At 42.2% G+C, this 12,542-nt stretch overlaps 1 protein-coding gene across 1 annotated transcript in view; it reads right to left on the bottom strand.

The window, feature by feature from the left end:
- The window catches only part of brinp1 (bone morphogenetic protein/retinoic acid inducible neural-specific 1), a 124,625-nt gene that overhangs the window by 59,104 nt on the left and 52,979 nt on the right, over positions 1–12,542 (bottom strand). Inside the window, exons 3-4 of the mRNA XM_058065135.2 lie at positions 8,483–8,673; positions 268–437 (exon numbers count right to left, since the gene is read on the bottom strand). Coding sequence (XP_057921118.1) covers positions 268–437; positions 8,483–8,673 — 361 coding nt within the window. The remainder of the gene's footprint in view (positions 1–267; positions 438–8,482; positions 8,674–12,542) is intronic.

Genomic DNA, 12,542 nt, shown 5'->3' with positions numbered 1-12,542 from the left:
GGGTCTTTGGGTCTGTGGGTCTTTGGGTCTTTGGGTCTGTGGGTCTTTGGGTCTGTGGGTCTGTGGGTCTTTGGGTCTTTGTGTCCAGGTACCTTAGGGTCGCCATCAGTGAAATCACTGGTAGACTGAAACTTAAACTGCTATATTTCTAAGCTATCCAACTCTGCTCTCCACTCGTAAGCATGGAGTTAGTATTGCAGTCATCATGGTAAACACAAGATATAAAATGTTTTCATGTGTACTTCTACTACACGTGCACGCACCAACCTTGATAGCATTGGTAGAGATCTGGATCTCGTGCAGCTTCCTCATGGTGCCGTCACGGTCAATGAAGTAGGAGGAGGCCAGCTGGTGGAGGGCTTCCACATTTTGAGTGGCGTTGGCCAGCTTCCTGTCCAGCTTGTTTTTGGCCAGGTACATTGTCAGCGCCTCCTCTCCTAGTAGAGCAGAGAAGAGTGAGACAGCCTTTCGTTGGCACCACAGAACATTGCAATACAATCACCACAATTCAGGAATAGTTCCGCAATGTATCATGATTTTTCACAACGGAACATTTTGTGCGGTCCAGAGGGATACTGATTTCCCACACGGAACATCAACTCATTCAACAGGCACCTCTTTTTGCTTCTATTGCTTCTCCAATCTAAAAGACATATAAATACGTTGTTGGGCTAAGGCATTGGAGTTTATAATAACTACATCTTTGGTATGGAATGAGTTACATAAGTGAGGGACAGGAAGTCCAACCAATGAATCCATCTCTTCATAGAGTCACAGATCTACTACATAGCTGGAGATCAAGTCAGGGAAAAGCCAGAGCTTGCAAACCCTCTTCCATCCATTTCCAGACAGAAACTGACAAATACAAGAGGCTACGACAAAAGCGGCGTTTTTCAGTGGAATTCAGGACCAGGGCTACAATCTGTTACTGCCTTTATTTACATAAACTTAGCATTTTGCAGTTTTCTATGTTTCATTTTAAATTGATTAGAACTAAAAAGCTGCACGACGGACGAGTGGTTAGCTCGCAAACCTCACAGTTAGGAAACCCGAGTTCAATCCCACCCTCGGCCATCTCTGTATGGAGTTTGCATGTTCTCCCCGTGCATGCGTGGGTTTTCTCCGGGTACTCCGGTTTCCTCCCACATTCCAAAAACATGCTAAGTTAATTGGCCACTCCAAATTGTCCATAGGTATGAATGTGAGTGTGAATGGTTGTTTGTCTATATGTGCCCTGTGATTGGCTGGCGACCAGTACAGGGTGTGTACCCAGCCTCTCGCCCGAAGACAGCTGGGATAGGCTCCAGCACCCCCCGCGACCCTCGTGACGATAAGCGTTAGAAAAAGAATGAATGATTGAATAAAACTAAAATGCTCAGCAGTTTTGTGTTTTGTTTCTAAAAATAAATTATATCGCGACCTAAAGATTGACGTACGTACTGAATGTCGATAAAGTAACCAGCTGAACTTGACACATTCAAAGTCGACACAATATTTTGGGGTAATTAGCTCTTATCAATCTTGTAACGAGAGCCTTTAAACGATTTATTCTCACTCCAGTCTTTCCCAAGTCAAAGTAAAACTGCAGTAATCCTTCAGATCCCCCCCACACACACACACACACTCTTATCTCGACCGTCACTTGTTCAAAAGATACAAAGACAAGCAACTTTAGCAGGAGAAAACCAGATGCCCCAGTTTTCCAGGAACATATTTGCTGCTTTATCCCCAGTTGGCGTCAGACGGCACTCCCAGAAACAGATTTACCCTGTCGGGATGGAATTAGGATCCATGAAAGGACGTTGTATATACAGCAAGGCCCTGTGTGTATGTGCTTGGACAATGTTGCTATTACAGAAATAGAGTACAAAGATCCCTATTGTGCTCTAATCACATAGAAACAACTGCTGTACTTGCTTGTTAGGCTGTTGCATTGTGTACAATGTCGCCATGTTATATCCATTCATGTTGTGACTGTGTGGCAGACACTGAGCCCGTGTTTAGTACTTAACAAGTCCAAGGTTGGATTCGTCATGGTGCTATTATGAAGAACTCGAACCAATCTGTTGTCTCGGAGATCACGAAAAACCAGCACACAGTGCAATAAACTTACATCTATCAAAAACAACTGAGATATTTAGCGTCAGATAACGGACGGCCTTGTTCTTCCGACCGGCTGATACCTTGCCGATATGGCTGTCAGCTGGAATTTTGCCAAACTGACTTAATGAGCCTCGTGGCCGTCAACAGTGTTGTTGTTGTTGTTCAACGAAAAAGGTCAACCTGAAATTCATTTTTAGCAAAGCAGCCGAATGGAGTTCTCAGCCTCTAATGAGAAGGGAGTTTCAAGTCGCCGCATCTGTAATAAGGTTAGATTTTGTCAAGTAACAGGAAATCGATAATGCAACAAAAAGTCGTTGTCTCTTCTATCTTTTCTATGGTTATCCACGCTTAATGACCAGGAAAAAGATTTGGAACCCACAAAACTTGTTCTTCCTCAGAAATATTTCAGTATTGAAAAAAACAAAATTTGTTCTCAATCAGAAATCACTCCACACTCTTTATTTCTCTCTGGTTCTACCATATCTTACTTATTGTGTGGAAATATGATATAATAACTATAAAAGCAATCTTCACTCGCTAAATGTACTGCAAAAAAGGTCAGTAAGGATAATTCATAATGCCGCGTACAGAGAACATATTAACTCCTTATTTCTAAAATCACAAATACTTCAACTTGCTGATATAGTTCATCTTCAAACAGCTAAAATAATGCATAAGGCTAAAAATAACCAATTATCCAAAAATGTCATCCAATACTTCTCTACAAGAGAGGAGAAATATGATCTCAGGGAAGAACTACATTTGAAACACTTATATGCTAGGACTACGTTAAAAAGCCATAGCATTAGTATGTGGAATCAAACTATGGAATGGATTGAGTAAGACCCTCAAACAATGCACAACAATGAGCCAATTCAAGAAACAATACAAGCAGTTGAGGAACAAGAGTAGAGAGCAATACTTGTTATTACGGAACGCTACCACCGACAATTGGAGTATGAAGTATTATAATAATATTCATAATAATATGTTTTTTAAATAAAAGAAGCGCAGACCAGTTGTAAATGCTGTCATTCAGTGAAACAAAAACATTTATAATGCAGATTAGCAAATTTGGGGATTTTCGATTTTCTAGCTGAAGTAATCAGTCACAGAAGAATTGTATTTACACAACGTGAGCCAAGGTAAACCACAAGAAAAGGTCATGTGACATATTTAATCTCGTGACATCTCACCTAATTCCCTAAAATATAATGTATGTAATACCTAATACAAGCAGTTGATGTTTGCTAAATACAAGGATGAAGAGTCTTGAACCAGTCATGATGTGCTATATATATCACTATATTGACACTTACTATGGTACACATTATGTCATTGGATGGTCATATCACCTTGTACTTCGGTACGAGGTGCATTATAAAAAAAAAAAAAATACCCTAAACTGTATTATGGAAAGCAGGAAGTGCACAAATGTAACAGTTACTGATTGTAAAAGTACCAGATGGAGGGGTAGGTTTTAATAAGCTTTGCCTCTTCCTACTCCTTTTTGACATGTGGAACTGGGAACTGATTATGTGATGCATTCAATTGTAATCTAATGCATGTTCAAATGAAATTAAACCATTATTATTACCATATCTACAGGCTTAACTCCACACCTATGTTGCTTTTGCTTTGGCTTTTTTGTACAATTCTAATGCAATGACCTCCCAGCGAGGGTTATACCAAAATAAACGTCGAGAATGTGATTGCTCAGAGCTGTAACAAGTCCAAATATTTACCCGGCACCCGGCAATCACTCTGCTTTGCATGTAATACATTTGTTTGTTGACACATTCTCCCAAGGTTTGATCTGTTCATTCTCTACCACATCATTATTTCTCTATTTCTCATTGTGACAAGTGCAAGGAGCAAACAAGCAAACACCAATTCAATCCCGCCAGCTCGGGTCTCGACCTCGCCTTTGAAGATTAGGGTTGGGAAAAGGCAAAGCGTCTGCCCGCAGCCCGTCTGAGAGCGTGTCACATATGCTCAGATTTGCAGGGCCCGCGTATGCTTATTTGGCCTCGAGCGATGCATCGGAATTGGTCGCTTAACTCGTGGTGGCCGTGACTAGCAGTCCGGGGCCAATGTCTCATGCCTGGTTAGAGTACGAGCACCCCTTTCGGGCTCCTCTTCCCCTCGGGCCCTGCAAAGTTACTTACATACACTTCACTTGCACTGCTGCACACGCATAATGCATGAAGCTTCTTTATAGAAGCTATTGTCGTATATAACAGTTAAACTGTTCATAAGTATTTGGAGTTATTACTGCTGTAGTCTTGTCAAGTCCTAAATTACACAGCACCCCATTTGCTATATTTAATGTGCTTTGTTTATGGCTAAAAACACCTTTGGATACTACATCTCACCTTGAACCGTACTCCGCCAAGTCCAGACTTATACACATTTTTTTAATGTATGCATGTAGAGCATATACGGTAATGTCAATGAGGGTTGAGAGTGCAAGTAGTGTTTTAAAGTAATGGAAAGGCTGAGAGTGCTCCATTTGGTGTTAATGATACATATGTGGGTCACTTTATAGAGGAACATAAAACTATACTGCTACAGTATGTATGGCACTTGTCCAATAGAGGGGGGATAATGGATGTTTTTAACATATGGATTCAGGCAAATTTTACTTTGACGCTTTTATGTGCAATTTTTGACATTGCAGGAAGCAGTCAGTGTAGCCATGGAAACAAAGTTTCAAAGAAGATCATCACCAGGTTACCAGGTATATTTGATGTGCAGTCACATTATCAGATACATATCTCTTTCTTGGCGGCACGGCGATCGAGTGGTTAGCGCGCAGACCTCACAGCTAGGAGACCAGGGTTCAATTACACCCTTGGCCATCTCTGTGTGGAGTTTGCATGTTCTCCCCGTGCATGCGTGGGTTTTCTCCGGGTACTCCGGTTTCCTCCCACATTCCAAAAACATGCTAGGTTAATTGGCCACTCCAAATTGTCCATAGGTATGAATGTGAGTGTGAATGGTTGTTTGTCTATATGTGCCCTGTGATTGGCTGGCGACCAGTCCAGGGTGTACCCCGCCTCTCGCTCCAAGACAGCTGGGATAGGCTCCAGCACCTCCCTTGTGAGGAAAAAAGCGGTAGAAAATGAATAAGACCTGATATGAATCGAGTATAGTCGAGTCTATGCTTTGCTGTTCCTTCCACTACCTTATCAGAACTATTTCCACTTTACCCAGGTCGGGTAAATCCAGCTCCAATGTCCAATCATGTCCTGTGCGTGTCGAGTAGACTGCAGAAAAAGCCAAACTACTCAGCGTTGTCGCCTCGACGGCTTTCCACTGGGTTTTGCTTCAAATCCCAAAGAGCCAGGTTTCTCCAAAACAAGTCATTTCCATAAACCATTTCGTCAAGTCGGGCCCTGAACACAGAAGACCGCTGCATTGGAAGTGCCTCAGATCCGATCACGGGTTGTGCTTTGGGAGGGAGGAAAGGAAGCGGAATGAGCTCCAAAGCGCTGTCTCCCTTTCAGCCCAAATCTATATTCTGCTGCTTGTTGATGCTAAAGAAGTCATCAGCTTGACAACTGGGTCTTTTCTGTTCAACAGGTTCGCCGCTCCCAATCAATCACTTACGTTGAAGTTCCGCAGTGCCACCAGTCAGGTAAATGTCCCGGCTTTTAGTAAATGTAGTCATTTCACGATCGATTTCTGCATCGTAACATCCCACATAACTTCCTATGAATAAAACGGCACAACGCGGACTGATTATGAACGTATAAGGGACAGATGTAGTGGAATATGTCCACAATTATAACTCTGGCCTCCACAGTGACTTTCATGACAGTAGCTGCCGTAGCATTTATATACAGCCCCACTCGTGCAGTAAATCCACCCCCCATCCAAAAGCTTGGGAAAACGAGTGCTGTAAAGCACACTGTTCTCCGCAAGAGCATTTACGCCGGGACGCTTTCAAGATTTTGTCAGTTATTATGGCTCGGGTACCTCGCAGCCGTGGTGTCTTTTATTTGAAGTCTGCAATGGATTCCCTTTCTTAAAACTTCTTCCCCGGCTCATCAAAATCCACCGCCGTCACTCCATGCCAAGTTGAAAGCATTTGATTGAAACTTGGCTGGGGGGGGTCAAATAAAGTATGGAATTGTTCAGTTAGAAGAGAAACGCTGGGTAATTGGTGAGTACCATAAGTACCGGTTGTGTTGAAATAAAACAATGTTGCCATATTTACTACTTTACTATATCCTGATACGTCAAGGTTTAATTGGAATAGTCTGATCTGAATTCATCACACATGTGTGATGAATTCAGATCGGACTATGCCAATTAAAATATTATGAATATTATTAGAAATATTATGGCGGCCATTGAAAACATTGTTGTAGGTGTTATCTCAGCTCATTTTATGAATCATTTTCATAAATGAGTGACCCGGAAGAATCCCGGTGCCAGCAACTGGCTGCACGGTGGTCGTGTGGTTAGCGCACAGACCTCACAGCTAGGAAACGCGGGTTCAATTCCACCCTCGGCCATCTCTGTGTGGAGTTTCCATGTTCTCCCCGTGCCTGCGTGGGTTTTCTCCGGATACTCCGGTTTCTTCCCACATTCCAAAAACATGCTAGGTTAATTGGTGACTCCAAATTGTCCATAGGTATGAATGTGAGTGTGAATGGTTGTTTGTCTATATGTGCCGTGTGATTGGCTGGCGACCAGTCTTTTTGCCCGAAGACAGTTGGGATAGGCTCCAGCACACCCGACCCTCGTGAGGATCAGCGGTAGAAAATGAATGAATGAATAAATGAGCGACCCGGCAGAATCTCGGTGCCAGCAACTGGCTGCACGGTAGTCGTGTGGTTATCGCACAGACCTCACAGCTAGGAGACGCGGGTTCAATTCCACCCTCGGCCATCTCAGTATGGAGTTTGCATGTTCTCCCCGTGCATGCGTGGGTTTTCTGCGGATACTCCGGTTTCCTCCCACATTCCAAAAACATGCTAGGTTAATTGGCCACTCCAAATTGTCCATAGGTATGAATGTGAGTGTGAATGGTTGTTTGTCTATATGTGCCCTGTGATTGGCTGGCGACCAGTCTTCTTGCCCGAAGACAGTTGGGATAGGCTCCAGCACCCCCGACCCTCGTGAGGATCAGTGGTAGAAAATGAATGAATGAATAAATGAGCGACCCGGCAGAATCTCGGTGCCAGCAACTAGCTGCACGGCGGTCGTGTGGTTAGCGCACAGACCTCACAGCTAGGAAACGCGGGTTCAATTCCACCCTCGGCCATCTCTGTGTGGAGTTTCCATGTTCTCCCTGTGCATGCGTGGGTTTTCTCCGGATACTCCGGTTTCCTCCCACATTCCAAAAACATGCTAGGTTAATTGGCAACTCCAAATTGTCCATAGGTATGAATATGAGTGTGAATGGTTGTTTGTCTATATGTGCCCTGTGATTGGCTGGCGACCAGTCTTCTTGCCCGAAGACAGTTGGAATAGGCTCCAGCATCCCCTGCAACCCTTGTAAGGATAAGTGGTAGAAAATGAATGAATGAATGAATAAATGAGCGACCCGGCAATATCCCAGTGCCAGCAACTTATACAGTGGTTTGTACAGATACATTAATTATAATAAAAAGATTATATTTCTGCACATGGAGGAATGTAATGGCTATGAAAGGAAGAGAAAAAAATACAGGATGAGCAGAATTGTCATTTAACTTAATATAACACGTCCAGGCACCAAAGTATAAACCACACACACACACCTAAAAGTATTGATGTATTCTATTTCTATTCCATTCCATATTACAAGCAAATGGCCCAACCACTAATGGAACTCTTTACACTTGACCGGTGAAATTTAAGTTGCCTGCAAAAACTCTGTCCTTCCCTCTCGGGTGCATAACGACTCTTGAGACCATAAAGTGTAGGTGGCCACAAAGAGAATTAGCCTCTTCTTGATTACTAGCCTGCTGAGCACCTTTATTGTGTTCTATAACTGTGTTCTTTAATGGACAATCCCAAGAGGGAGATCGTAAGAAGTAGATTGACCTGCAACTCAAGACGGAATGGCCTCAAGGTTAAAGGATAATGTGAAGACGGTTTTGACATGCCATCGACAGGTGGACTGTACCACTTTCTTAGAAAACTATATTTACATTATTATTATTATTACAATTATTAATTGTTTGTATAGGACAGCGGCCGTTTGCTGTTGGCCAATTGATGTTTAAGTACAGGCTACAGTTTCATCCTTACTGCTTTTTTGGTTCAGATAAATACAAAAGGTCGATGCCTCAGCATTTACCAGCTTCCCTCACCAAAATGCAAAACCACATGACCCAAGGCATGTATGTACAAACCATTATCCAACCCACTGAAGCTCTCTTACCTCCCAGAGTGGCCGAGATGAGAATGTGGGTTCCATATTTTTTAATGATGGTGTGAATGAACTGCTGAGTGGTTGGTCTGCGGCCCAGCAGGCGTACACTCCGCTGGAACTCGGGCATCAACGGCACCGGGTTCCGGATCAGGTCCCGCCTCTCGATGGCCGTGTTCCTCACCTTCCAACGTGCAAATTCCCTGGTAAATGACAGTACCGTAATGTCAGAATGACTTTAGACCATGACTGGTATGCTTCAACTGAGTCCCGATGCGAGTGGATGATAACGTCAAAAAGTTTGAAAACATTTCACATCTCTAATGGACTTCATGGACTGTTTGTGTGTGTGTACCTACCAAAGTTTTGTAGAAATCAATGTGTTTTGTTTCTGCGTAACATTGCAAAGCAGAAAAAACAATTTCCTTGCATTTTTTGCGACTGGTGGAGGTAAAAAAAAATAAAAAAAAGCCAATAAAGACCAACAGCAGTGATATTTGACCGCAGCCTAAAAGAAAAATACAAATGTGGCTGTCGGATAGATCTTACAAATATTTGTGTGGGTGTTTTATGATGCGAGACGCACGTCGGGGGAAAACATCGGGGAAAGCATCGCCTCAGACAGAGATACAGAAATCTCTGTTACTCTGTGGCAAAGCACCTAAGCCCCGAGGATAAAAGTGCCAGGTTTTCTCCGGCTGTCTGCCGTGCTGAAACGATAAAGAAGACACACTGTCACTGAGTCAATAGCTAACGCCCGGCGTGTTCAGGAAGTAAAATGTCAGTGATTAGGCATGCAGGTAAGACGCCGGCATTATCTGTGTGAAGAATATCTGAGACGGCTCACACAAGAAGTCGACAACAGTCGGCTCGCTGTTGATTTGGGGTTGTTGTACAGTCTGACGTGTATTTCTGTCAGCATATTATGCCAAAACTGACATGATTACAATGATACCCATCAAAGGTTCCACATCTCACTTCCTCCGCCGTTTGTCAAAATGACGGTACAAATCCGAACAATTAAGAATGGGTTTCACATACTGGCTATGGTTTCAGAATATTGTTTAACAGCAACGGCATAATATCGCTCCGGAATGTTCTGAACTCCTGTTTCAATGGCAGAGGAGTAGTGACCAGAATAATGCTTCTCATAGTCTTTCAGTCAATAAACAACGCCTCTACAGGTTGCAGACAAGTAGTGCATTTTTCCCTCCATTGCTTTAAAGTACACGTCACCATCAAATTTAAATGTAATATGATGAAATATCAATAATCAATCAATCATTAATTATGCTGTACTAGCAATGTAATTTGATTATTAATGACCCAAAAATATTAGTGTCATTATAATGACACTAATATTTTTGGGTCATTAATGTGTGGAGGTGATAACTATAGTTATCACCTCCACAGTGTTCCCAGGGATTTGGTATTTTGGAATGTTGGACTTTTTCCAGACTCAGTAAAACATGTGTACCATTGTGTACCATGTGTACCAATGTGTACTATTGTGTACCAGGTGTATCATTGTGTACCATTGTGTAGCATGTGTACCATTGTGTACCATGTGTCCCATTGTGTCCAATGTGTACAATTGTGTACCATGTGTACCATTGTGTACCTATGTGTACCATGTGTATCATCGTGTACCATTGTGTACCTATGTGTACCATGTGTATCACCGTGTACCAATGTGTACCAATGAGTACTATTGTGTACCATGTGACCCATTGTGTACCATTGTGTACCAATGTGTACCATTGTGTACCTTATGTACCTTGTGTACCAATGTGTACCAATGTGTACCATTGTGTACCATTGTGTACCATATGTACCATTGTGTACCAATGTGTACCATTGTGTACCAATGTGTAACATTGTGTACCATGTGTACCATTGTGTACCATTGTGTACCAATGTGTAGCATGTGTACCATTGTGTACCAATTTGTAGCATGTGTACCATTGTGTACCAATGTGTACCATGTGTACCATGTGTACCATGGTGTACCAATGTGTACCATTGTGTACCAATGTGTACATATGTATCATTGTGTACCATTGTGTAACACTGTGTACCATGTGTACCAATGTGTACCATTGTGTACCAATTTGTACATATGTATCATTGTGTACCATTGTGTAACACTGTGTACCATGTGTACCAATGTGTACCATGGTGTACCAATGTGTACCATGGTGTACCAATGTGTACCATTGTGTACCAATGTGTACCATTGCGTACCATTGTGTACCAATGTGTGCCATTGTGTACCAATGAGTACTATTGTGGACAATGTGTACCATTGTGCACCATTGTGTACCTTGTTTACCATTGTGTACCAATGTGTACCATTGTGTAGCATTGTGTACCATGTGTACCAATGTGTACCATTGTGTACCATGTGTACCAATGTGTACCATGTGTACCAGCTGCAAAAACGAAACAATGAATTAATGATTAATCAATTAAGCAATTAATCTACCACTATTCTCTATTGGATTAATCATTTTCAAATGTGAAAATGTAAATACCCTCTGATTTCAGTTTAAATTTTTGTTGTCAAGAAGTTATTACTCATACTTATACTTGTGACTTTTTGTGTGTATTTTTTTCTAATGAATTATGCAAATGTGCTGTGACATGCGTGTCCAACTACAGCGGTTCCACTGCGGTCTGGTCATGTCCTTGTCTGCGACTATCCCTCCTGTCTAGGATCCATTCCCAGTGATTACTGCGTGCGGTCCTGTCGTTGCCAGTTATTATATAAAACGTTATATGGCAGGCCATATGTGTGAGGCTCCTTCTGCCCCAGATTAAGCATGCCAGCAGATGGAATCGGAGACATGATTCAGTGCTTTACTTCACAGCTCCAAGACCACTTTAATGACCTATCACTGAAAGTAAAGAGGAGATGAATGGCGTGGCGGCTGCATAGGAGAAGGAAATTGGAACAGGGGTGATTATTGCTTCGTGGGGGTTCCAGTAACTCACGGGGGTTACATCGCATTGGTGTGTCACATACAGATTTTACAAGATAGTTCATCTGACATGGAGTACTATAACCGACTATCTAATCCAATCCTAAATACTGCAAAGCTTGTATTTGTGCTGCGGAATGTAACGCTAATGCCTCTTACGCTATCTCGCCGGTGATGTGAGGTCTCGGCCCTCATTTTCAGTGTTTTTCTCTGTCCTGTTTAGAAAGAAGCTAGGAAATACATTACCACCATGAAACAATAAAGTGAAGGTGGCATAAAAACAAGATAATAAGATCCGGGTGCTTCCATGGACGCTCACCATGAAGAAAAGCCTAGAAAACAAGCTGCACGTAGTACTATTTATATTGGAGTGAAGTACTGCTGTTTCTCTTACTTCACTTGTTTCAAAAAAGTTGACAGCACGCTAAAGGGAACTCTGAGTCCTCAAAGTCACCACAGTGAAAGCGGAAGCTGTGATTTGCTGTGGAGGTTTTTACATAAAAAATTGATACAAAGTGAGCGCTTGGTCTTGTGACTGGGAGCTTTGCTTTGTCAGGACCGCATTACCACCAAAGCTCACGAATGTGGACTTAAAACGGCTATTAAAATCACTTAACAAAGCCTCATTACAAACCTTCATTGATTTGTGACTGTTCTGAACTCCTGCTTCCATGCCATTATGGGATTGAGTAGAATAAGGCTGCCCAGAGGGGTTTATATCATGGGTGTTAATTCTTCATTTTCTTAGCGAGGAAACTAAAGGAGATGAAACTGGTTTCATCCATTTTGCCTAATTTGCCTAATCAGCAGCTTCAGAACAGAATCATAAGGATACATGAACAGATCAAGTGATTATTATGCCCATAACTAGTCGACTGCACATGTATTATTCTCTATGAAGTATTACTGAAATCGAAATCTTTTTATGTGCGTCACACCACCCCACCAAGTAGAAGAATGTAGTACGCTGTGAGAAATTCTGCTAAATGTTGGGTAGAAGAGACAATGTACAAAATGTAGAAAAATGAATACTAATAAAATCAATAAATGTACATATTAATGTGTCAGCATGGTCAATCGCTTTATTACTA

The sequence above is a fragment of the Doryrhamphus excisus genome, linkage group LG10 (genome assembly GCF_037039965.1).
Source record: "Doryrhamphus excisus strain RoL-2023G ecotype Guam linkage group LG10, RoL_Dexc_Guam_v1.1, whole genome shotgun sequence".
NCBI classification, from domain to species: Eukaryota; Metazoa; Chordata; class Actinopteri; order Syngnathiformes; family Syngnathidae; genus Doryrhamphus; species Doryrhamphus excisus.
The sequence above is the reverse complement of the archived record's forward strand: the minus strand, read 5'-3'. Positions and strand labels throughout refer to the sequence as shown.